At 37.8% G+C, this 27,792-nt stretch overlaps 2 protein-coding genes and 1 pseudogene across 2 annotated transcripts; all 3 read right to left on the bottom strand.

The window, feature by feature from the left end:
- Positions 1-7,017: 7,017 nt before the first annotated feature.
- OR56B1 (olfactory receptor family 56 subfamily B member 1) lies at positions 7,018-9,094 on the bottom strand. Its single transcript, XM_521790.7, has one exon. It carries the CDS (start codon positions 9,023-9,025, stop codon positions 8,051-8,053), a length of 975 nt encoding a protein of 324 aa, XP_521790.4. The 5' UTR covers positions 9,026-9,094; the 3' UTR covers positions 7,018-8,050.
- A 6,637-nt stretch (positions 9,095-15,731) lies between these two features.
- LOC104008402 (olfactory receptor 52P1-like) lies at positions 15,732-19,172 on the bottom strand. Its single transcript, XM_063782670.1, is given in 2 exon segments — positions 15,732-18,139; positions 18,142-19,172. Coding segments are annotated over 2 exon segments (987 nt in total). The 5' UTR covers positions 19,085-19,172; the 3' UTR covers positions 15,732-18,095.
- Positions 19,173-25,213: 6,041 nt separating this feature from the next.
- LOC466389 (olfactory receptor 52P1-like) lies at positions 25,214-26,325 on the bottom strand (annotated as a pseudogene).
- Positions 26,326-27,792: the final 1,467 nt, after the last annotated feature.

Genomic DNA, 27,792 nt, shown 5'->3' with positions numbered 1-27,792 from the left:
CAGTGTATCATAGTTCTCCTTGTAGAGATCTTTCACCAGCATAGTTACATGTATTCCTAGGTATTGTATATTTTTTTCTAGATATTGTTAATGAAACTGAGTTCTTGATTTTGTTCTCTGCTTGATTGTTATTGGTGTATAACAATGCTACTGATCTTTGTACTTTGATTTTATATCCTGAAATGCTACCGATGTCACTTTTCAAGTCTAGGAGCCTTTTGGATGAGTCTTTAGGGTTTTCTACATATAAGATCATATCATCAGCAAATAGAGATAGTTTGACTTTCTGTTGTTAAATTTGGATGCCTTTTATTTATTTCTTTTCCCTGATTGCTCTAGAGAGAGCTTCCAATATCATGTTGAATAGGAGTGGTGAACATGGGCATCTTTGGCTTGTTCCAGTTGCTGGGAGAAATGATTTCAACTTTTGCCCATTCAATATGATGTTGACTGTTGGTTTGATGTATATGGCTTTTACTATTTTTTAAGTATGTTCCCTCAGTGCCTAGTTTGTTAACAGTTTTTATCATGAAGAGATGATGAGTTTTGTCAAAAGCTTTTCCCACATGTATTAAAATGATTATATGTTTTTTGTTTGTTTGTTTGTTTTTGAGATGGAGTCTCACTCTGTTGCCCAGGTTGGAGTGCAGTGGCACAATCTTGACTCACTGCAACTTCTGCCTCCCAGGTTCAAGAGATCCTCCAATCCTCCTGTCTCAGCTCCCCTAGTAGCTGGGATTACAGGCATGTGCCACCATGCCCAGCTAATTTTTGTATTTTTAGTAGAGACGGGGTTTCGTCATGGTGGCCAGGCTGGTCTCGAACTCCTGACCTCAGGTAATTCACCCGCCTCAGCCTCTCAAAGTGCTGGGATTACAGGCGTGAGCCACCACGCCCAGCCTTTTGTTTTTAATTGTGTTATGCCCGTATGTTAGGCCTCAGGGGCATATGGGCATGCATTTGTTGAACCACTTTTGCATTTGTTGAACTACCTTTGCACCACTGGAATATGACCCACTTGATTGTGGTGCATTATCTTTTTAATGTCCTGTTGGATTGTCTTGTAGTATTTCGCTGAAGATTTTTGTGTCAATTCTCATCAGGAAGATTGGCCTGTAATTTTCTTTTTTGTTGCGTCCTTACCCAGCTTTGGAATCAGGGTGAAACAAGCATCATAGAACCAGTTAAGGAGGATTCCCTCCTCTTCAATTTTTTGAAACAGTGTCAGTATGATTATGACTAAATCTTCTTTATATGTCTGGTAGAATTTGATTGTGAATGCCTCTGGTCCTAGGCATTTTTTGTTAGAAGATTCAGTTGCACTACTTGTTATTGGTCTGGTCAGTATTTCTACTTTTTCTTGATTGAATCTTAGGAGGTTGTATGTTAACCAGAATTTATCCGTCTTTTTTAGGCTTGCTAGTTTGTACCCTCAGAGATGTTCATTATAGTCTCTAATAATCTTTTATATTTCTGTGGCATCATTTGTCATATCATTTTTATTGTTTCTGATTTTGTTTGTTCAAATTTTCTTTTTCCTTCATTAATCTTGCTGTGGTCTATCAATTTTGTTTATCTTTTCAAAGAACCAACTTTCCATTTTCTTTATCTTTGTATTTTTCTGTTTCAATTTCATTTATCTCTTCTCTGATATTTGTTCTTTATTTTCTTATCCTAGCTTTGGGTTTTAGTTGTTCTTATTTGTCTGGTTCCTTGAGGTACAATGTTAGAGTTTTAAATTAAAATCTTTCTATATTTTTAATGTCTGCATTTAATGCTATAGACTTCCCACTTAAAACAGCTTTTGCCATTTCCCAAATGATTTAGTATATTATGTCTCTATTTCATGTGTTTCAATGTTTAAAAAATTTCTGCCTTGATTTTGTTGTTTATCCAAAGATTATTCAGAAGCAGGTTGTTTGATTTCCAAGTATTCGTATATTTTTGAGACTTCCTTTTGGTATTCATTTTTAGTTTAATCCACTGTGGTCTAAGAATATGCTTGATATTATTTCAGTTTTTAAAAGTTTATGGAGACTGGCCTAGCATTTGAGCAATTTTTGAGACTGTTTCATGTGCCAATAGAAATATACAGAAATGTATGTTCTGTGGTTGTTGGGTAGAATGTTCTGTATATGTCTGTTTAGCATTTAATCTAGAGGGCAATTTAAGTTCAGAAGGTTTTTTTGGTTGATTTTTTTGCCACAGTGATCTGTCTAGGGTGGTCACTGGTGTATTGTAGTCCCCTCCTGTTATTGTGTTGTTTCTACCACTTTACTTAGGTCCAATAGTATTTGTTTTATGAAACTGGTTGCTCTGATGTTGGATGCATATATGTTCAGAATTGTCACATTTTATTCTTGAATTGATTTCTTTAACATTGCACAATGTCTTTCTTTGTCTTATTTCACTGTTGTTTATATAAAGCCTGGCTTATATAAGTGTAGCTAACTACTCCTGCTTGCTATTGTTTTCCATTTGTGTGAAACATCTTTTTATACCTTTTTGCTTTGAGCCTGTGAATGTCTGTGCTCATTGGGTGCATTTTAATAGGCAGCACATGGTTGAATATTGTTTTTAATCCATTTTCTCAGTTTATATGTTTTAAGTGGAGCATTTAGTACATTCATGTTCAAGCTTAATATTAATACATGAGATTTTGTTCTTGTCATGATGTTCATTGTTACCTAATTGCTTTGTAGTCCCATTTTTGTGGTTGCTTTAGAAGATCTATGAGTTTTTTACTTTCACTTGTTTTTTTATTGTGGCAAGTATCACCCTTTTATTTTCTTGTTTAGAACTCCTTTGTGAATTTCTTGTAGGGCCAGTAGAGTGGTGACACATTTCCTTAGTGTTTGCTTATCTGGGAAAGACTTATTTCTCCTTCATTTACAAAGCTCAATTTAGCAGAACACAAAATGTTTAGCTGGTAGTACTTGTGTTAAAGAAGACTAAAAATAGGACCCCAGTCCCTTCTGGCTTGTAAGATTTCTGTTGAGGAGTACTTTGTTACTCTGACGAGGTTTATTTTATAGGTGTTTTGATGTGCCTCTTTTGCTGCTTTCAGGATCTTTTCCTTCATATTGGCTTTAGATAGTCTGATGCCTATATGCCTTGGTGATATTCATCTTGCAAAGAATTTCTCAGGTGTTCTCTGAGTTTCTTGTGTCTGGATATCTACACCTCTAGCAAGACTAGAGAAATTTTCCTAATTATTTCCTCAAATAAGTTTTCCAAACTTTTTATTTATTTCTCTTCTCCCTCAGGAATGCCTATACCTCAGAGGTTTTATCATTTTACATAAACCTGTTTCTCAAAGGCTTTGTTCATTTTTTAAATTTTCCTTCCTTCCTTTTTTCTTTTTTTCTTTCTTCCTCTCTTTCTTTTCTTTCTTTCTTTCTCTTTCTCTCTCTCTTTCTCTTTCTCTCTCTTTCGTTCTTGTTTGCTTGCTTTCTTCTAGGTTAATTTAAAAACCCGACTTCAGTCTCTGAAATGTACTATTCTGCTTGGTCTCATTTAAAGCTTTCAACTGTATTTTGTAATTCCTTCAGTGAATTTTTGGTTTCAGAAATTCTGTATTTTTTAAAATATCATTTACCTGTTTTTCAGCTCCTCCATTCCTGCTTTCTTGTGATTGCAGATGTTAGGCATCACCCTTGTTGGCTGCCTATTAATTTGCTCTTAAGGACACCATTTCCATCACTCCCTACAAGTGAAGCCTCTTTGGCAGCTAGTTTACCCTTGCTGGTTTTTAAGTAATTGCTGTCCCCTGGCTTCTGGCAGTTATTTGCCTCAACTTGCTATCTGTTACTTCAAAGTTCTATCACCCCCACAACTACTAGACAATCCAGCTCTTTGACTGTCTCTCCTATCCTCACACCTGCTCTGAAAAGGAGAGCCATAGCTGAACATTTTAGTAATACTGGTGCCTCCACTCATTTGTGCATTCATTGGTGAATGCTGTGTTTTCTGGGGCGTTCCATAGAACATACTTCTCTGGTGACTCTTTTGGCCTCATATAATATGTCGATTTCAGCATCCCCAGCTGCTTCATCTTTGCATTGCCCAAGTGCAATGCAATGCCCAACTGCCAGGGCAACTCAGGCATTACCACTTGATTCATCATCGTCCATCACATTCTCCAGGCTTCTAAGAGTCACTGTCACAGTGAGTCTGACCCATCTCCAGGAATTCTGACCAGGGTGTTCAATACAGTGTCCACAATAATTTTCCCAAGTCAAAAAATTATTGCTTATTCTCTGTGTTCTTATGTCCTAAGATCTTATCCTCTTGATTAAGCTCCCTTAATTTTCAGTCCCCTGGATTCTTGCAGCTTGTTCATGCTGTAATCATACTGGAATTTAACCTTAGTTACCAGCCTGACAATCTAGAGAGGGCAGTAACCATAGTCTTGTATGAGAGAAACTTCTTTATTATCTTCCTGCATAAACTCCTTTATTATCTTCCTGCATAAACTTCTTTATTATCTTCCTGCATGAGAGTGTTAGCTCTCATGTTATAAATAAAGGGGTGAGCTAGTTTGCAAAATACATCTTCAAGGTCATCCATTCAGATATCCACATCCCGTGTTTCATTGCCCCAGATTTTCTCAACCAGAATGCACACCTTGGTATAATAGTTCTGTCTTGTTAAGCATTAAACAGTCATGGAGTTCTGAGACGCAATTTTATTTTTCTTCTTTTCTTTCCTTTTATTTCTTTCTTTTAATACAGTGGTTCCATCTTGGCTCACTCTACGCTCCACTAGACTGGAGTGCAGTGGCACTGTCTTGGCTCACTGCAAGCTCCACCTCCCATGCTCAAGCGATTCTCCCACCTCAGCCTCCTGAGTAGCTGGAACTATAGGCACGCGCCACCACACCTGGCTAATTTTTGTATTTTTTGTAGAGACGGGGTTTCCCTCGCTGCCCAGGCTGGTCTCAATCCTGGGCTCAAGAGACCTCCCATCCTCAACCTCCCAGAATACTAGGATTAGAGGCATGAGCCACTGCACCCAGCTGAGACTCAAATTTCATGCCCAAGTGTACTCCCCAGCTGTTGTTACCCTTTTTACTTCAGGAGATAAGAGCACCTTTACAAGCTTTGCAATCTATCACACTTCATTTTTACTATTTGTTAACTGCCTTCATTTTGTCATTATTACTCTACGTGGTTTCCATATAGCATAGCAGTAATCAGTCGACTCCACTATCTTTCCTGCCATTGTCCACCCCTCCACATACCTTTCAAATGCCTTAAAGAGTTGAACCAGCCAGGGCATTTCCCTCCACAAGGGTGTTTTGTCACATTACGATTGGTAAAATTTTCAACAATTGAGTCAATTCCTTGTACTAGGGGATTAAATGTGTCCCGTATTGTATCATTTCACTCCTATTATGATCTGTGTTGGGTTTAGTCCTCTACAAAGCAGACAACTAGATAGGACTAGTCATCAGATAGGTTTATTGGGGGGAAAATGTGAAATGTAAAGGATAAGAAGGGAGGAAAAGATTAAGAGAATCTTTAAACCATGATGCAGCTCTGACAACCAAGAAAAGAGAAAGAGAAGGAAAGATTGCCTAAGAAAAGTATCCGCCCTCAGTGCAGCTCTGAGAAAGTCTTAGCCGGGCCAGTTCAGAGTCCTCATGCAAAAGTTGACCATTAAAGGAGTTTCATTTCTGGCCAGAATGGCCTAGCTCTCGTCCTCTTACTGTGTCTGGTCATTGTCTGGGAACAGCCAAGGGAAGCATGAGCTTTGTGTGAAGGTGCAGATGCATCTAATGGTGTAGAAGCCAGAGGATGTCAGTCAACAATGCTACTTATATCAGGTTCCCTTGAAGGGACGTGTGAAAGGTGCACACACATTTTTAAATTTTTTAATTTTTCTTGGCTGTAATATGTAAGTTATTCCTGCTGGAATAACATGTCATCTCATTTAATTTCATTGAACTGCCCACTTATCATGGTTTTTTTTTTTTTTTTGAGTCAGAGTCTCACTCTTTCACCTAGGTTGGAGTGCAATGGTGTGATCACAGCTCACTGCAGCCTCAAATTCCTGGGATCAGGCAGTCCTCCCACCTCAGCCTCCCGAGTATCTGGGACTATCAGCATGAGCCACCATGCCTGCCTAATTTTATTTTTATTTATTTGTATTTTTTATAGAGATAGGTTCTCACTATGTTGCCCAGGCTGGTCTCAAACTCCTGGCCTCAAGTGATCCTCCTACTTTGGCCTCCCAAAGTGCTAGGATTACAAGTGTAAGCCACTGTGCCCAGCTGATGATTCTTATTTAATATGAACACTATCTTCTTGTAACTTTATAGAAAATGTCAAACATAAATTTTCTTAAATTATCTTAATGTTCTCAACTATATTGTTAGTAAAAAAAAAAGTAGTCTTATGAATACAAAGGGCATGGAGTCTTTTCTCTTTATTAATTTTTAAATGAAAAAAATTGAAGTTTGTGTGAAAGGCCAGACTAATAAGAAAGATACATTATATTATTTTCATTTTACCTGAAAACTGATAGGGTTTACTTTTGAAATCTAACTGGAAGAGGAGTTGACATTATATAATGTATAACAGACTTTCTAGCAACTGGTATTCCTGCACCCAAAATTAATACTCATATTTCAAGGAATGTCCTAACTATTTAATGGCATTAATCTGAGCATGTGTTTAATGGAAAGTAGCCTGGAAAAGATTGAAATACAAGACAATAATAGATTAAGCCTTATTTTGCCCATTCATTGTTTAGGACTATTTAAAAAAAAAGAAAGAAAAGAAAACTCTCAAAGTAAAAATTTCACAGGGAAAAATTTCTATATCGACCTCCTGCCTGCAGTGTCTTTATATCTGATCATCTGAAGATTTTGCTGAAGCTGCCTACATTCTTATGTGGGTGTGGTAGTAGTAGTGGATGAGTAGCTATGGTAGAGATAGATGCTGGTGATATAAATAAAGCCAGTGAGTCAGTCAGGGTCTCAGAAAGGGGAAAAAAAAAAGGCACAAAGAAATGTGAGTTTGAAGACAATTTAATGAAGTTGGTATTGAGTAGTAGGTTGTTTTAAGAAAACAAGTGGATATTAAAAAATAATGGATGCTGGGCACTCAGAGACTACTATCAGGAAGCCTTTATCAGCCCCTTGGCCTGAAGAAAGAAGGCAAGACAAGCCTGTTACTATATTTCCATAAAAGCTGTAGCTGTAGCAGGTGGGTGGCCAGAGAAGGGACATATCCAGTGAAAACCCTAATGTCAAAGCAGGCTGGGAGTAGAATAATAAATAGCCCAAATGCTGTCTCCTCTTGAACTATAATCTGTCACGCATCACATTGGCTCAATTCAACTGAACACCGAAAGACAAAGGAGTCTGGGCTTACAATATGTGAAAGTCAGCCCTCCAGTTTACAGAGCAGTGCACAAAGGGCAGAGAGCAAATCTGGGGAGGCAAACGGCGTAAGCACCAGATCCTTCTAGCTAGATGAATCTTTTGGGTTCTGTCTGTCCAAGCTGAGTCGTCTCATATTCCACCTAAATCTTCATCATTGACTGATTTGGCTTTATCTGAATTATTTTCTTTTCCGACCTCTGTATTTCATATTACTGGAGTAATGCTTGTTTAGGCAGACTGACTTTGCTCCCAAGTTACAGCTCCCAAGTTACAGCTAACAATGCGCAAGCATGACCTGTGATTCATGTCCCAATCACTCATTTGTCTGATTGAATGTATGTGTGTCTGTGTGTGTATTTGTGGGTGTGTGATTATATTCATTTTTATTTTAAGAGATAGATATCAATCATTAAGTTCTTTAAATCCAATTTGATTTGGCAGAAATTTCTTCCATATTCTCAAATATATTTAAATATTTAGCTTTTGTCAATATTTTAGGCTACTGTGATTTTTTGTATCTTTTCTGAAGCTTTCACAATTATTTACATACAAATATAAAAAGGGAATCCCAAAGGTATTCACTTACTCATTTATCCTCTTTGAAATTTTACTTTCCAGTTTAGGAGAAGCTGAGGTTCATGTACATCACAGAGAAGGTCTCTAAGATCTTATTTCTTTTGTAAGGGCAAACAGCACCTTTTGGAAGGCTGCCCTAAGTTCTTTGGTCTGAAGTGCATAAACTATAGGGTTGAGGGATGGGGGGATGATGTTGTGCAACACATTAAGTAGAACTGGAATCAAAGTAGCCTTCATCTCTGTCAGATGAGTCACTGAAATCACTACAACAATAGTGTAAAAGAAAAGGATGAGGGTGAGATGTGAACTACAAGTGCTCAGGGCCTTGGCTGCAGCTTCAGCTGAGTTCAGTCTAAGTACAGAGTACAGAATCAAAATATATGACAGTATAATAAGACTTAGATCACTCCCCATTCCAAGCCATGCCAGAACCAACTGGCAAATGCTGTTTGGCCTCCTGTCATCACAAGCCAGGCTTGTGACCCCAAGGTTAGAGCACAGGCAGTGTTCAATTTCATTCCTGGAGCAATAATCACGCTGTGCTGCAAGCACAGGCACTGGCGTGACAAATAAGCCATTTCTCAGCACCATGAACAGGGTAGCTTTTAAGATTAAGGAACTGGTGACAATTGATGGATAGCGAAGAGGGTGACAAATAGCCACATATCTATCAAAAGCCACGCAGAGGAGCATACCAGACTCCATGCCCACAAAGAAGTGAATGGCATAAATCTGAGCAAAGCACTCAGGGAGGCTAATAACCTTGGCATCAAACCAGAAGATGGCCAGGATCTTAGAGACGATAGTAGTGGCCAGACCCATGTCTACCATACAGAGGATGCCAAGGAAAATATACATGGGCTGCTGTAAAGAAGGGTTCTGCCAGATGATGATGAGGATGAGGGTGTTTGCAGCAAGTGCTGAGAGATACAGTAGTGCCAGGGGCAGAGATAACCAGTGTTGCCAGCTGTGAATGCCCGGGAATCCCAGCAGGATGAACTCAGAGACCTGGAATTTGGAGCTATTGGAGATTTTGAGAGATGCAGACATATGATTCATGATTCAACATGAATTTCAAATCTCTGTTTGTATTGTTCTCAGTTATCACAGGTTGGAACCACCACAGAAATAAAATTGTAGTATTTTTCTAAGCCTTTCTTCATCTCTTTAGAAATTATATAGATTAAATGGATGTGCTTGTTTTCTTCATATTTATCTCAGTGTTACTTGACTTGATGCAGAGGTTTATTAACTAATAATAACTAGATTTTTTAAATGAAGAATTATGGGAGATGAAATTTATAGCTACATCATTTCAAGTTGATATAGATGTCCATTAACGTCTTACATAGGCTTTCAAAATTTTGATATCATGGACTTGTAAAGGTTTCCAGAAATAAATCATATTGAGGATTTGGGGATAGTTTTCTTTCATGTTCTACTTTGTATGCACTTCTGAGGAGGTTGCAAAAGAGTAGCTTAAAAGGAAGTTAGTGATTATGGCTGAATTTCTCCATATGAGAAGTCATATAATGAAGACATACCTTAGTAAGTTTTTTTATAGTTGAATCTTAGAGAACCTATAAAGACATAAATACAGGATTTAGGTAAAACTAATAAGAAGCTTTTAAAGATTACTGTGGTAACAACACAATATTAGATCAACTCTATTCATTTTTTAGTGAATACAGGCACAATGTTGTACAGCTGGTCTCTAGAACTTATTCATCTTGTACAACTAAAACCTTCTAACCATTGAACAGTAATTTTAACTTATTTAATAAACAAGAATTATTTGTCCATAATGTTGAAGGAATTGCCATTCAATGCTCAAAAATCATGGTTAAAATTAGACTCATTATCTTTTCTACAACTTTGTTGTTATCCATTTACTTTTTATTCTGCATGGTGGCTCGACCAGACAAGCTTGAATCTAGAAAACTAACCTTCCCTTACTGCAAATAATTGCTTATCATATTGTTGATTTCTTTTCTTTACTTCATTCATATGCACTCTTTTTTTTCAGTATGCTTTCTGCAACCTGCCTGGAGCAAATGTTTCTCATTTTCCATAATTCTTTCTTTCTGCTAGCAATCTGATCTTTCAAACGCTGGTATTCCTTTGCTTAAAATAATTCATGGTTTCACATTTTCTTTCAAATACAATACTTTATTATTACAATCCTTTATTTATTTACCATTTATTATTTATTTACTATTACAATCCTTTATTTTGCGTAAAACACTCTCAGATATGACTCAAACCGAAGTGAATATAATCTCTTGCTTTGAACTTCTTTGTATTCTACACTGCAGATACATATAATACTTACTCTATGCTAAAATTCGTAATTTTTCAAGGCATTTTACTTCCAATATTTTTGCCAAGGTGGAAGCTATTGCAGGTTTATGAGCAAGAAACAAAAACTGGAAAGCTATGTTCAAAGTTTAAAATGTTATTTTTAATATATTAGTTATGGGTTTATTTTTGATATAATTATTGTTAAATACCAAAAAAATCTGGAAGAAAATAAAATTCTTTTGTTGTATCAATTCTTATTAAAAACTAAATGTATTTCCTTTCAGAGGTTTCTTATTGCCTGTATGTTTGAATAAACATATACTCCCAAATGATGGAGTAAATCATCCCTCTTTAATGGTGAATGTAATTTGATAAAGACTAAAATTATCTAAATGTATCTACAGAAAATTTCAATGACTAAAGAGCACAAACAATAATGGAGATAAAGCTAGTTTGACTTTGAGCTTTTAGAGGAGAATTCTGAAGCGGTTCAACACAATAGTTTTATCCTGGATGCATGGAAGTATGTAACCCATTTGATGTACAAGGCCTGGCATTTTTACTTAATACTCATTTATTACTTTACATCCTAATGTCACATAACATTTTATCTTTGATGTTTTCTCTATTAAAACTTTTTTCTGATTTGTATATGTGTGATACAATTAAGAGAAGTAGTATGTTTGAGCTCACAGAAAAAGAATTGTTTTTAATTTTTTTTACAATTATATTCTAGCATGACATAGAATACGATTCTGCTATATAAAACAGTTAATATATTAACCCTGAAGATAATCTGGCAGTGTTGTTTTTTGATTACAGACAAGGTAACTTCTAGTGCACCATGTGAGCCTTAATATTTTCTAATTCTGACTTCAACCTTTTTTGCAAAGGCCCTCCAATCCTCTGTATGCTACTAAAGCAGAGAGAAATGTCAATCTTTTTGCAGAATGTTGACAAAACAACATAATGTTTAGGATAAGCCATTGAACTCTCTGGAATTTAGCCAAAGTGACCATGAGAAGATTTTATCACTTACCTTGCTTATGAACACAGACTCACAGTCTGGGATCCAATGCGTGGCAGAAGTTTTCTACTGGGCAAAGACAGAACTTTATGAGAAAGATGCTTTAACACAAGATAAAAATGTGTTGTCAGCTAAGATGTGGCACAGAAATTATAAACTTCTGAAATTTATGGAGAGTAGTTAAGCAGCTCAGTGACCTAAGCATAATAGATCTCCTTTGCAGACATGATGAAAGACCTATAGAGAAAGCTGAATTCCTAGGATGTTAAATCCCACTAGAATAGAAAGCAGATTAACTCAAAAACATGTATCCTATTAATGTTACCTAAGAATTTACATGAATAGAAGAATATCTTCATTTATTAAATCAAAATGGACCTATAAAGGTGAGAAATTTTAGAGTGTTTGAATGGTTTTTAAGCACACAAACTCTGGGTGTTCTAAATTCTGTGGCTAGGAGATTTATTTAAACATTTTTAAAGGAGAAAGCTTTCATTCAAAAATACATATTTAGTTCTGTCTGTGTTTGAAAAACATGTTAGGCATAAAGTGATCAATAGAACAGTCATCGTTCCTGTTCTCATTGAAATTGTGGTCTAGTTGAGGTTGGGGGAGAGAATAATAACAACAAAATCAAGCAAATATATAATAATAGACTGGGATTAGTGCTTTAAAGCAAAAGTACCAAGTGATAAGAGTTCACATGAAGAAAAAAATAATCTCTTGTTGTCAGAGAGGATATCCTGAAAAAATGTTTGTTCTGAGGGCAATTGTTTGAGTAGAAGGTAACTATGGTGTGTGTGTTGGGGTGGGGATAAAAAATACTTTTTATCCAGGAATCTTTGAATGTTAAAATGAGAGGGATCAAGGCATAGTCAAGGTAACAACAGAGTGTTACAACAATGTGTCTCGTAATCTCAGTGTAACAACAAGGTAACCTCAAGGTGACAACAATGTGTCTGGAAACCTCAAGGTGTGGTGGAACATGGGAGGTGATGTGAGATGGTGCTGTTGAGGTCATAGTGGTCAGATAATTTTAAGCAAATTTATGCTAAAGCAATATGGAGCCACTGAAAAGGTTTAGGATAATTTAGGCATGGCAGCAATGTGAAGACCAGATTGTACATGGCAAGAATAAATATAAGTACGTTGGATGAGCATTGACAACAGTACTTCAGGGGTGAGACAGCTTTATTTTAAGCTATGAAGATATAGAGAAATGGATGGATATAGAAGTTATACTGGATGTAAATTTTATAATATTTATGACCCCAAAATAACTCTAAGTTTCTCATACATGCACTGGAATGGAATATGTCATTCATGTACCTAAGGATGACTGGAGAAGAACCAGATTATGAGGGAAGAGAATGAGTTCAAATGAGGTCATGACCAATATGAGGTGCCTACCTTTGAAGCATCCAAGAGATTATTATTTAGCAAAGAGAGGAAAAAGTAGTTCCAGAGAGCAAAGGAACAATTTGAAAAAAACTGGAGTGACTAGTATTTTATTTGGAAATTACTGGAATATTTGAATTAATGCTATTAGCACAAATAGATGTTTTAGCAAGTGAGGATAGTGACAGAAAGAAGGTGGTCTAGCATGTAGTTTCTAGAAACTCATCATGATGTCTAGGTAAATGTTGAGAAAGAAAAAGAGACCGAAAATAACCTATATAGGAAAAGACAGATTGATTTTTAAAGAAGAAGGCAAAGAAATTGATTCATAATTTTACTGTACTGACAGATCTAATGAAACATAGTTTAAAGTAATATTGATGGAATCAGTCTCTTGGAGGTTACAAATGACTTTTTGAAAAGAACTGTCTATTTTTAGAGTGCATAAGAAAAAGTCATATTGGAGTGGGCTAAAGAGTAAGTTAAAGGCTAGGAAATAGAAAAATTTATGCACATAACATTTTAAAGAAGTTTGTACAAGCAAGAAAATGTAGGGCAGAAGTTGGAAGTTTAGAGTTGGAAGTTGGGGTTTAGAGTAATTTGTAGTAGAAAGTAGAATGGTGGTTACCAGATGCTGAAAAGGATAAAAGGTGGGGAACTGGGGGATGGGGAGATGTTGACCAAAGTGTATAAAGGTTCAGTTAGACAGGAAGAGTAAATTTTCAAGAACTATTGTACAACGTGGTGACCACAGTCAATAGTAATATATGGTATGTTTCAAAATTGCGAAAGAATAAATGTAAAATGTTCTTACTGCAAAAAAAAATAACTTTATGAGGTGATAGTTATGTTAATTAGACTGATATAATCATTCCACAAAGTATACATATATCACAATATCACATTGCATCCCTTATATATATTAGTCAATTAAAAATGAAAATATACATCAAAAATAAAAATTAAATTTTAAAAAGCATTTCTTGTTTTAAAATCGGGAAAAATAATGCATCTTTGGAGGTTGGTATGAATTATTTGGTAGAGAGAAAAATAGATTGTTGATAAGTCAGAGAGAATTGGATAAATAAGAGCATATGGTTGCTGAAAAAAGGAGGGGTGATGAGAGCCACTTTCCATGGCTCACATGGCAGGGACCTACCTCAAATTGGCAGAATGGTACCTGTCAATTAACCTTAGAAAATGTGGTTAAATGTTTGCCTATGTAGGTAGCTGTGATATAATACATTTGTTATGTTTAGTTAGAGGAAATTAAGAGCTACCATTTGGTAATGTTTTAGGGAAATGTTTGGACCAAGAACAGGAAGGAAGCTGCAGATTAATGAGAAACTTATTTTTAATGTAGAGAAAAGGTTTACAATTCTGAGACGTACACAACAATTCTGGAGGTGCCAGAAAACCCTTTACTGTATTACATCAAATAATAATTCGATATTATCACAATTCTTGCCTCCCCTGCTGGTTTCTCTGCTTTCTTCCAGTAAACTTCTTGAACATACAAAATGCTTAAAGAATCTCATTTACAATGAATGAGAAGTGGATAAGATGTAGGAACTTATCCGACCCTCAGCAACTTAGAGCGCTTAGACTGCAGAATATGAAGTAATTGAGCAGTAATTCCTCAATGTCCTTTTCATAATCTGCCAAATATGCGAGTCCATTAGTCCAGTGCTCACTTAGAAGATGATTCTTCCTGAAAGTTTTTAGTTTTCATTGCTCTTCAAATTAGACACTATGACTAAATTCTCTATTAACTGAACAGTATACACGAATGGAAGGGATGAGGCTGTACCTTTTGACCATCCTACATTGCTTACTCTTACAAGGAACAGATTCCAAATACTAATATATACTAATATAATTTGAAGTCTGCTTATAGTCAAGGTGAGTTCAAGATGATATCATCAGAAGCAAGAAATAATGACAGTGGGAAGGAATTAGTTAAGCACACCATCAGTCATAATTGAAAGAAACAAAAAGGCAAGAGAAGTTTCCTAATGCAATGAAGAGCACAGTGTTTTCTGCATAGACATCTAGTTGCTGTCTCCTGCAGGAAGCCCTCTGCCTTGACACTGTTCTGGATTTTCAGCTCTTCCTTTCATGGTCCCCATTGCTATGGACTTAGATTGGAATGAGTGAGAAGTTAGCCAAAGATGGATCTCTGAGAAACACCAACATTTAAAATTCAGGTTCATTAAAAATAAAATAAGGGGAAGAGGATGAAAAACATTAGAGACATGAAAGAAAAGCTGGGATTGTGTGGGATCATAGAAATCACAGTGGATAGATTTTGGAGAAGTAAGTCATAATTTAACACAATTTAAGGTAGTTCTGTTAAAAATGGTTACTGCTGGCCGGGCGTGGTGGCTCACGCCTGTAATCGCAGCACTTTGGGAGGCTGAGGCGGGTGGATCACGAGGTCAGAAGATCGAGACCATCCTGGCTAACACAGTGAAACCCCATCTCTACAAAAAATACAAAAAATTAGCCAAGCATGGTGGCGGGCGCCTGTAGTCCCAGCTACTCAGGAGGCTGAGGCAGGAGAATGGCATGAACCCGGGAGGCGGAGCTGGTAGTGAGCTGAGATTGTGCCACTGCACTCCAGCCTGGGCACCAGAGTGAGACTCCATCTCAAAAAAAAAAAAAAAAAAAAAAATGGTTACTGCTGGCTTTGATGACAGGTATTTCTCTGGAAACATCAACTTCTGGTTGAAGTTAGATTGTAATATAAGAAAAGAATAGGACATAAGAATGCAGCAATAATTAGTTCCAAAAATATTTTTCATGAACTTTCATTTAAAAAAAATCACTAAGGTTATGAGAAATTTTTCTATGGGGCAAATGTGCCAGTAAATTCAAATGGGTTATAAACAGGAGAAATGCAAGAAGTAACTGATAGTCTGGGATCCCAAAGGCATATTATAAGAGGCTTTCTTGAGAAGAAAAAGAAATTGGCAATAAATAAATATAGCAAGAAAGGAGGAAATAATGGCTATACACATCAAAAGTTTATATGAGGATTATAATTGGAGACAGTTTATTCCTTGTCATTTCATTTTTTATGGAATTGAAATTAATGTAATATTACAAACATGAGTGGCCGGAGGTGTATAAGGGGTTGATCATGATATAAACTTATTATTGCAAATCATAAAAGGTGAACACATAGACATCTAGCATTGAGATTCACGTTAAAGAGAGAAGTTATGAACAAGCAGTGCTTATAAGTATATTGCTTACACTACACTTTAGAAACGTTCTACAAAGTATAGAAACCCATGATACAATATAAGATTGTTACACAGTTGGGGTTGTAGGTTTCTGTGCTAGAAAAATGGTCAATTTGGAGAACACAAAAGTAATTTTGTTGATAAACTGTAGTGTTAGAATTGTATATAAATCTTAAAAATCTATTAAGAATATCTCGGCCGGGCACGGTGGCTCACGCCTGTAATCCCAGCACTTTGGGAGGCCGAGGCGGGCGGATCACAAGGTCAGAAGATCGCGACCATCCTGGCTAACACGGTGAAACCCCGTCTCTACTAAAAAATACAAAAAATTAGCCGGGTGTGTTGGCGGGTGCCTGTAGTCCCAGCTACTTGGGAGGCTGAGGCAGGAGAATGGTGTGAACCTGGGAGGCGGAGCTGGTAGTGAGCTGAGATCATGCCACTGCACTCCAGCCTGGGTGACAGAGCGAGACTCTGCCTCAAAAAAAAAAAAAAAAAAAAAAAAAGAATATCTCAATTTAAGGATTAGATACATGGACACAGGAAGGGGAACATCACACACCGGGGCCTGTTGTGGGGTGGGGGTGAGGGGAGGGATAGCATTAGGAGATATACCTAATGTAAAGGACGAGTTAATGGGTGCAGCACACCAACATGGCTCATGTATACATATGTAACAAACCTGCAAGTTGTGCACATGTACCCTAGAACTTAAAGTATAATTAAAAAAAAATTGAGGGTTAGAATAAAAAAATTAAAACCAGTGACAGCCCATATACTAGTACTCTCCCTATAAAAAGTGATTATTTTTTCTCTGAAAAATGGATAGTGCTCAGCCTACTTCATTGAGTTTCACTATTTGTGCACTGTTTATCCCAACATATTTGAAGTGTCCCAATAAAACACTTATATTCCTGACAGAGACAGAGCTTTGAAGAGCTGGGCATTGGCTTTCTACCTCAGGACTGATACTTTCCCAGGACAGGAGTGTCTGTGAACTTCCACAAGGGAGTTTTGTGTTCCCTCCACCTAACAGGGTAGGATGGCATATAAGCGGATGACAAGCAAAAAATGTGTACTATTGGCGAACTCAGAATTGAAAATGCTAATTTGTTAAGAGAATGTGTTTGATAAATTGTCTGAAGCTATTTGGTGAGGAGTGGACAGAAAGCTCAGTATGTACAGTAACTGGTTTCCAATCTTAGTTTCATGGATATAGTTAGGAACTTTCCATCATCACATGGAGTTACTAGAATCAAGCTTAATCTTCTTTTCATTATAAATAAATAGAAGAATTAATAAATACAGACTAATTTCATAATTAAGAATTCCCATTCTGAGTGGTTTGGGTAAGTGAGCATTTCTTATAGGTTCAGGAGATAAGTCAATGACTTCTGAAAGGTCCTCCCATTGTATGTATGTACAAGAATAATTGGAAACTGCTTGTGAGGGATGATATCCAAGGTCATTCAGACTTAGGTTACTTCCTGAGAGGCTGGAGACAGGAGTGTACTTGTGAGATAAATAGAAAATGTCTAGAAATGAAGAGTTATTCCTAACCTCTCTTGTGCCCTCATTCATAGAAGTCCTAAAGGATTCTAGTTTTCACGGCTTTGTTCTGCCACTAAGTAACATTGTGGATGCTGGTGGATCTTTTTCTCCTCTTGGTTTGAAGCTCTAATGGAGAAATACAGGGTTTATGGAAAAGCATGATAAATTTTTTGCGGCTTTAAGTTCTTTATCTGTGGCTATATTGTCCTATCTTCTGATTCTTGCAGCTGGTAAGATAGCTGCTATATCCTAAGGTATGAAATTAGAAATCCATGCCTGGAATATTGGAAGGGTGCCAGGAAATGAGATCTTATGGCTATGCAGGGACTCTTCTAAACTGCAGCAGGGTAGAAGCCCTCCAGAACGCAGTGGGTTGTTTTCAATGTCTGCACGTTACCCAGGTTGCAAGAATCCTCCCATGTTTACACTTCTCTGAAAGGAAAGAAAGAATGCCCTTCTCTGTGATTTATCATTCTTGGAAATGGTCTAGAAAGTTCTGCAGAAGACATTATTCCCCTCTTAAAAGCTCTTTCTGATCTCACATACTGAGGATTATCTTGAAAAGGTTTTTTTAAAATTTTGGATTAAGTCCCTCTATACTCCAGGGTCACTCAGATGCCTTGATGCCCATTCCCTGCCCACTTTGAAACACCTGACAACTCTTTTACGGATCTGTTTGGTCTTAACTCCATATACCACAGGATTAAGAGCAGGTGGCAAAAGCAGATAAACATTGGCCAAAAGAATGTGAATATGGACTGGAATGTGATGGCCAAAGCGGTGTGTAAAAAAGGAGAAGAGGGCTGGTGTATAAGAGATGAGGATGACACAGACATGGGAACCACAGGTCCCTAGGGCCTTGGACCGAGCTTCATGGGATGAGAGGCGAAGGACAGCTTGTGCAATTAGGGCATAGGAGAGACCAATGCAAAACAAGTCAACCCCAATGACCAACAGTGCAGCTGTCAGCCCATACACACGGTTAGGCCTGGTGTCTCCACAGGCCAGCTTCACCACAGCCATGTGCTCACAGTACGTGTGTAGGATCACATGGCTTTGGCAGAAGTTCAAACGCCCAATAAGGAAGGGACATGGGAGCATGAGCAGGGAGCCTCGCACTACAGCTGCCACCCCTATGTGGGCAATGATGGTGTCAGTGAGGATTGTGGCATAGCGGAGTGGGTGGCAGATGGCCACGTAGCGATCAAAGGCCATGGCCAGTAGCACAGTGGACTCCATCATGCAGAAGGCATGAATGAAGAACATCTGTGCCAGGCAGGCAGAGGCAGATATATGTCCGGCTCCACACCAGAAGATAGCCAGTAGCTTGGGAACTGTGGAGACAGAGGCAGCCAAGTCGATGGTTGAGAGCATGCACAGAAAAAGGTACACAGGCTTGTGCAAGACCGGTTCAGTGGCAACAACAACCAGAATAGTTATATTGCCCACAATTGTGGCTGTGCCTAAGCCACACACAGGGAGTGAGAGCCACAAATGAAATTGTTCCAGACCTGGGATGCCCAGGAGGAAGAAGACAGAAGGGTCAACATCAGTGTGATTAGGAGATTCCATGTTGTGGCCAAGAGTGCTGGACATTCTCTGTGGTCAGAAACCTCCACATAGTATCACATTATCTGGAGGAACAAGATAGAACAGAGATAGGAATGAGAGAATAGTAACACTTACTGGCTATATCATGTTTAGAAAGCTTCATCATCCATAAAATAGCAATAATAATCATATCTATTCCCTATAGAGAAGAGAATTATATGGGTTAATATGTCTAAAGATTTCTAAAGAGCTTTGAATAATACCTGATATATAATGCTTATTAAATAAAATAAATGAACGTGAGAAAGGGCTCAAATAAGCCTTTAGATAAACTAGAATTGTCTCCTAGCTAAGGCTATACAAATATACCTGAATACATACATACACACAAAGAAACACACACACATACATACACACTGTCTTTTATGGAGTATAAGAAGAAATTAGGCGTGACTATCAGTTTGGTGACACAAACTACAAACATAGTTCACTGGGTAATCTTGGACGTTTTTTTCTTGTCCTTTAAGTTGGAATAGATTCTAATTTGGGACCCTGTACTTAGTAATTATTTTTGAACTTAATATTACTCTAGTCGCTTCCACTCTTTTTACTAAGCTATAGATATATTTTCACATATATCTGCTCAATCTTCATCTGAAATTTCATAAGATGCTTCAGCTATCCTTTCCCCAAAATGTTGAAGGTAACCCTTTTGGACTTCATTCTATTTATGAAACTGAAAATTCCAAGCTTTTTCAGCCCACATCTTGGTCAATCCTTTCTTCACATTCCATCTGCTGTACCTGGTAATTTCTAAGAAAGGGCATAGTCAAATCCTTCTCAATGTTACCATTCCACAGTGGCAAGAAGTGATTTTACAAGAGTACTTTGACTTTACCTGGACAGTGATGACTAATGTGCCTGATGTCAGAATACTAGGGGCAAAAAAAGCTCAAGGAAATCTAAGGTTCTGCTGATTCCCTCTGCCTAGTTTCATGCTGTTCATCTTTATAGCGTCTGTCCATCTCACTAGGCACACAAATTCTCCCTTCCGTGCTTCATGAGAAATTACTGCTTGTTAGTAATTTCAGGAATATTATAGTGAATGCCATAAACTTTCTTCACAATGCCTCGCATGTCTTTCATCTGGTTAACGTATCACTTGCTTCTTCCTTTCCAGGTAGTTCCCCACTGTGTTCTCCTTTCCAACTACTCAGCTTAACGCCAAACTATAATTTCTGTTTCAGGATGCCTGCTAACTAAAATTCCAAATCAGACTCTGCAGAGGTGTTACTCGGGGAAATTTCCTTTCCTGGATATTCTCCATGCTTTCAAGCAAATCTTTAAATCTTTATTTTAAATCTTATTCTCCATGCTTTCAAGCAAACTTTCCATAACCAGTTTGCACAGAAAAACTTCTCTTGAGGGCTAAGAAATGCCTTTTCCAGAGTCTTTTCCTAGCCAAACTCACAGGATTCCAGGAGAGCAGAAAAGAGAAGGCACCACAGTGTAGAAGCATCCTCAGAAGATTGCAAGAACATTACAAGTCTCTGCTCACCCTCAACTATCTGAAATACATTTCACAGCCCCCTGGGAGTGTACTGGCTTGCACTGAGTTTAAGGCTAGAGCTGCCTAGGGAGCCTCTGTGTTCCCTAGGAAATTGGGCATTCACGCCCTACTCTTCTGAATGCAGTCCAGATCAGAATGTGAAGGTGAAGCCAGAGGCTTTTGTTAAAGATTCAGGGAAGACATATTTGTAGTCTGTTCCCTTGGAGTTCTTTTCCTGTTGTTTTGGTTTGGTTTTAACTCCCCACATATCAGTACTGGCACCATTTCCATAAGGGCAGCTAACATTTTAGAGTCATTGAGGATACAAATACTGTGGTTACTTGAAGGCAGCTCTACCACCCAAAGGATTCCAGGACATGCTTTCTTTCCCTTCCACTCTTTTCTGTGATTATCTCTGGCACATTCTGCTATGTTTACTTTTTCCTAAGACTCTAATACTGTAGAGAATTTACTACACATGTTCCCAGACTTGCTGACTGGCTGTGTAAAATGCTCTGCTGATTTTTTTATATTGCCTGTGAATGATGTGGCAAGATGGTAATGAAACTCAATAGGAAATTGTACCCATACATGATATCTAGGAGATGTGACTTTTTAAAGACATTTTTTCACCATATAAAGTAATTATCTTACAAACTGAGCACACCAGAGAAGACATGCATTAAGCATTACCAAACCTATATCTCCTGGTGGCCTTTGCTGAAAACATGTCCACTGTACTTATTTCAGTAAACTATATTGTCAAAGAGCTCGTTTGCATTAAACCTAAAACCTAATTTTTTTATGGACTAACTTACTCTTGGTACCAATACTCTAATACTCAAATATTTATTTGGTATAGCCCTACCACTACTGTAATTTACTCCACCATGCATCCCTGACCTTCTTCAAGTTATGAATGAGTGTCTTAAACCTCTCAGAAAAGTAGCTCCTGCCATGATCTGGATTCCACATTATGCAGGGAGAGTTTGGAGAATTGTCAATGTAGAACTGTAGTCTTTTTCCACAGTTTATGGCAGTTGGACTCCTTATCATCTTTACTTAAGTCGGTCTCCTTATTCTCTTTCCAAAAGCTCCCCTGGTTATTTTCTCCTTCAGCCACACCCTATCTAAAGAGATCTATCCTTACCATGAACAGTGCCGACACCTGGACTGGATCTGAATTCTGCTGATCATACTCTATCTTAGCTCCTGAGAGGCTCTCTAAGCCAGTGGTTTGAAAATGTTCTTGTACTCCTAAACTACTTACCGCTCCTGTTAAGCAGATTGCTAGTCCACATCCCCAGAGTTTCTAATTCAGTGAGTTTGGAGCAAGACCTCAAAATTTCCTTTACTAACAAATTTCCAATTAAAGGGAATGCTGTTGGTTAAGAGATCATACTTTAAAGAAACACCACCCCCAAAAAAAATTTTTTTTAAGTTTTTTGATTGAGTTTTTCTCCCCAAACTGCTATCTGGTCTGCACTCTTCGTGAGTTCTACTGGACAATTTGGCTACCACAAATATCCTTAATAAGTCATGTTAAAAATCTAGAGCAGAATAGGCTTGCAGCAACTTTCCTTTCCTAGAATCTTGACCTGAAAATTTTTACCTTTCTAGAGCTAAAGATGCCTCCAAAAGCCTTCAACCCACTGGGAATTTTTTTGTTCATCCCACAAAACAAGTCTACCTCTAAGCAACTTCTGGGAAAATTTGTGAATAATGCATTCTATGGAGAATGTAATAGCCCTGCGGAGTGTCAACTTGCATAGGCAAAACTATATTCCCTGGAATTCACTTTCTATTATCTTTTCAGATAAGTGGACTACTAGAAATAATCTCTTGTGAGACTTAAGATGGAAGGGAAATAACAGCCATTGCATTGCACACACACCACTCTCAGTTATTCAAACACGAATACAGGTGTTGCTGCAAAGTTGTTGCAGAGATATACCAGAATACCCTAATCAGTTGGCTTTAAGTTAGGTGAATTATCTGGGGTGGGCCTGACTTAATCGGTTAAAAGGCCTTAAAAGGGGGCTTAGGCCTTCGTTGGAAAAAGAAAGACTCATACCTCTAGAAACCAGCTTCATCCCATGCCTGGGCAGATTCCAGCATGCTCGTGATTTTTACTTTCTGACTGTCCACTCTGTGAACTTTGGACTTGCCTAGCCAGCCTCCACAATTATGTAAGCCAATCCCTACAAGTGTATGTGTATGTATATATCTCTCCTAATGGTTTTGTGTTTGTGATTGAATCTTGACTAATAAAGAAACCAATGTGTTTTCTCCATTTATTTTACTATGTCGTTATTGTATTCTGCAAGGAATTTGGGGTGTTAGCAATAAGCACTAGAAATGGAAATAAGACACAAATCAGACACTGCAAAAATGAAAATATAATATGATGTTACTACAGAAGCCCAGTGAAAATCTGTATGTAATCTTAGACTGACTATATTACTTTTTAAGAAAATATGAGACACAAGTAGTATGAGATATTGGTGAACTAAAAAATTAGAAATGTGTAATAAATGGTAAAAAAGTTAGAAGCATTTCTAAATGCTTCTAAAGCAAGAATAAAAAGGAGTACGCAATCCCCCTGCTCCTTCCATATTGAGTATTGTACCAAAGGTCACAGCCATGCAATAAGAAGAAAAGATAATTAAAAAATAGGAAGCATGAATGGTATTACAATTTGCATAGAAAGTATAAGAGAATCTACAGAGAATTTGTTAGTCTATAAAGATTTCAACAAGATTGATAGATACAAGTTCAAAATAAAGAGATAAGCAAAAATTATAAAAAATTATGGAATTTTTTATGAATATAAAATGATGAGTTCATGCCCTTTGTAGGGACATGGATGAAGCTGGAAATCATCTTTCTTAGTAAACTATCGCAAGGACAAAAAACCAAACACCGCATGTTCTCACTCATAGGTGGGAATTGAACAATGAGAACACATGGACACAGGAAGGGGAACATCACACTCTGGGGACTGTTGTGGGGTGGGGGGAGGGGGGAGGGATAGCATTAGGAGATGTACCTAATGCTAAATGACGAGTTAATGGGTGCAGCACACCAACATGGCACATGTATACATATGTAACTAACCTGCACATTGTGCACATGTACCCTAAAACTTAAAGTATAATAATAATAAAATAAAATAAAAATAAAAATAAAAAATTGTTAAGCACAACATTTTGCTGACGACTTTTTTTTCTTTGTAGGTTTGTAGTGGCTTAAATATGTGCTTAGTACTTATTTCAGACAAGCAGTACTCTGTTCTTCAGCCATTAATGCTCCTGCAAATTTTCCTTGATCTCTGGTCTTCCATTTATAGAAAAGGCACTTCCTAGTTAGTTCTCTCTCTTTTTTTTTTCTCCTGAAGGTTGGACTGTTTGTTTCAAGCTCTGAAATATCCCACCTTTCTGAGCCTATGTTATTAAATTTTTTGTTTACTTCAAGCCTTAATTATTAGTATAACTAGAACAACACTCTGGAAAAGTTGCATTTATTTTCCTGACATTTTAAGAGTCTCATTTAAATAGTGGTCATGTGGCTTTTAAAGTAGGTGTCTTTTTCACTGAATTCTGTCTTTACATATTAGCTATACAATATGATGAAAAATCCTAAAATATTTCAGGCTACAAACTTCATGAGTCTTAAAATATTTGCCACTATATTCCAAATCAATGTCTGGAAGTGATAAACAATATCTCCTGAACTTAATGTATTCACATATCTTGGCACACGATCTGAACTCTACACACCACTCCAAGTGCTTGTTCATGATTTCTTCCTTGATTTCCAGAGAAATGGCCTGGCAGAATTCTGTAACCAAGACTTCCAATATAACACTGACTTTTATAACTATGACCCTTCACAGAACATTCTCAGAATTTTCTCTTTGCTAGAGATTCTTGTCATATGCTGGAATTAGTTGAGACAAGCAGAACAGTTGACTCTAGGAATTTTTATAAATATAAAATTTGTTAGAATGCATATCCACCTTCTAAGTGTAAGAGTTTCCCATTTTCTCCTTTTCCTTTGAAATTTCTCTGGGAATTTCAGATTATGTTTTCTGTACATATTCCCTAGGCTTATAAGGAAGCAACCAGTTCTGTTGCTCAAGTGTAAGTCTTCTGCAGCAAGGATAACATAGTGACTAAATTCAATTTTGAACATTCATTGTCCTTTTTGACTCCTCCTAAGCAATCTTCTCCATTTTACCTTCCCCTTGAACACACAAATACACACACACACACCTACACACACAGCTTAGCCTTATCTTGGCAAAGTAAGTAGCATTCTACAACTCATTGATTTGATGCTGGGCAAGTTATTGGGTGCCCATATGTTCTCTCCATATGGAAACATTCTACCTCATCTTATGTGTGTTCAGCATGTGTTGTTCAAAATGCTTTTACAGACATTATAACATGTAATTTGTCCAACCCCTCTGTCAAGTATAGAAAGCAGATGTCATTATTTTCATTTCACAGTGGGGATAATTTCCTTGCTTTGGAATTACTGAGATCAAGAAGGTCTCCTGTCCCTTAGCTTCTCTGACCAAGGATAAACATCTTGTCAGCTAAATCTGCCAACATAACATATTTCTACCACTAGCTGATTCCCCCAGGAATTGCATCTACTTAACATTCCTTCCTCATACTCACAGCTGCTGGATTACCAGACAAGTTTCTGACCATGGTCAGTGGTTGTGGGTTCTTTTTTCCAGCAACCCTATTTGGTCACTTTGTCCCAGAACTCCTTAGTTTTCACTCCATAAATTATAGGACTGAGCATTGGAGGTACAAGGAAGTAAAGGTTGCCAAGAATGATGTGGACGTGGGGTGGAATGCCTTGGCCAAAGCGGTGAGCGAGAAAAGAGAAAAGTGAGGGAGTATAAGAAATAAGCATGACACAGATGTGTGTGGTGCAGGTGTTGACTGCTTTGTGGTGGGATTCCTTAGAAGAGAGACGCATTATAGCCTGGATGATTAGCACATAAGATGAAGCAATAGCTGAGAGATCTAGCCAGCAACCAACAAGGCCACCACCAGGCCATATATCCTGTTGACTGTAGTATCTACACAAACCATCTTCACCACAGCCATGTGCTCACAGTAGGTGGTGGGGATGACACGATTGGCATGATAGGGCATTTGCTGAAGGAGGATGGGCATGGGGAGAATAAAGAGGATAGCTCTCACCAAACTCACTAAGCCAATGAGTCCAGTGCAACTATTGGAAAGGATGGTGGCCTAGCGCAAGGGCTTGCAGATGACCACATAGCGATCAAAGGCCATGGTCATCAGGACAGCTGACTGCATGGCAGAGATGGAGTGGATGAAGAACAGCTGAACCAGGCATCCTTCATAGCTGATCTCACTCTGGCCAAACCAGAAAATGCACAGCACCTTGGGAATGGTGGTTGTAGACATGCCCAGGTCTGTGAGGGCCAACAGACAGAGGAGCAGGAACATGGGTTTGTGCAGGGAGCGCTCTGTGGAGATGGTGAGGAGGATGGTGCAGTTCCCAAGCACCATAACGGAATACATGGAGGAGAAGGGGATAGATATCCATCTGTGTTTGTCCTCCATGCCAGGAATTCCTTGGAGAATGAAGAAAGAAGGGTGGCCCTGTGAGGCATTGCAAGCAGTCATGGTGGCACCCTGCCGAAGTACCTGTGGAGAACAATAAAGAGGCTACATGAGCTTCAATTTAAAAAATGAGCTTCAACATGGAAAACAAAGATTGAAATGTTATACACACAAATGATTCTGAAATCATGATGCTATGTATCATAGGGTATAGTTGTAATAGTACAGTAGCAATAATGAAGTATAACTGCATTCATATCCAAGAGGATATATTTTATGCTAAATGTTTTTATTAAGGACAAAATGATTCATTATTAATAAAATATTAAATAAATTTTAATATATTAAGAAATAAACATGCATCAACTTAAAGAACAGAACTTGAAGTATGTACAGCAAAAATGCATGGCATACAAAGAGAAGCTGACAAAATGCAATATACCCCTTTCGGAAACCAAAAGATGAAATGTATTCAACACAACAGATTTTTTTTAATTAAGATGACTTAAAAGCTTATAATAGAATTACGCATCCAAAAATTAAAGAATACACATTTTCAGCAGATACAGAATATGAGGGAGTGGGAAGCTTATTGATGAGAATGGTGCAATGATGATGAAGAATGAAGTAGACAACGGGGTGCTGGACAGCTGAGGCTCACCAGAATATGAACATAAAGCCCACCCTCATCAAGAACACTTACCTGAAAGAGAAGCAGTGAGAGGATAGGCAGCTGGTCCCAGACACCTTCTGAGAATGTGTATGTGTGAGTGTGTACATAGGTATGTAGGTATATCTTAAACACCCATATGACTCTTGGAGAGCACACCCGTGGCCTTGCATCTCTCCATACTTCACTTCTGGGCACCCAGAATCCATGGTGTGGTCTTTTAAGTAACCTAAGTAAAGGCCCTCAGGGTGCCCAGCATTAGCTCTTTGCTTACTTCTGCCAACCCCAACCTTCCACCTCCCAACACACAAGGCACAACTATTATTATGTGTAAAACTGACCCTGGAGGTTGCCTGAGCTCCCAAGAGATGAGGATAATTAGTCTTAGGAATTCAGGAAATGTTCCAGACTTTGCCAATCTTGGAGGAGTTTGAAGAGAGAGAGGGTGAAGTTAAAACTGAATCAGTGGATGGATGGATAAATAAGCAAACTGTGGAGTATATGTAGAATGCGAATATTGTTCAGGCTTAAGAAAGGAGGATATCCTGCCATTTGACGTAACATAAATGGACCCGGAGGAGATGATACTAAATTAAATAAGCCCATCACAGAGAGACAAATACCACATGATCTCACTTACATGTGAAATTTGGAAAAAGTGGGGGTCAAACATACAGAGAATAAAACGATTACCAGGGTCGGGGTCACAGAGAGGAAATAGAGATATTAGTCAAAAGATACAAAATAGCAAACATGCAGAATGAACAAGTCAAAACACCTAATGTACAACATGGGCACTATAGTTAATAACAGTATATTGTATCAGGATTTTTGTGGAATGAGTAGATTGTAGCTGCTTTTGCTACATGAGGAAAAATGGATAACTATGTGAGATGATGAATATGTTAATTTGTTCCACTAC

Source organism: Pan troglodytes, chromosome 9, assembly GCF_028858775.2.
Source record: "Pan troglodytes isolate AG18354 chromosome 9, NHGRI_mPanTro3-v2.0_pri, whole genome shotgun sequence".
NCBI lineage: Eukaryota > Metazoa > Chordata > Mammalia > Primates > Hominidae > Pan > Pan troglodytes.
The sequence above is the reverse complement of the archived record's forward strand: the minus strand, read 5'-3'. Positions and strand labels throughout refer to the sequence as shown.

Bases quoted from the DNA above. Each gene is read 5' to 3' on its own strand.
- OR56B1 (XM_521790.7), bottom strand. From the start codon at position 9,025: ATGAATCATATGTCTGCATCTCTCAAAATCTCCAATAGCTCCAAATTC.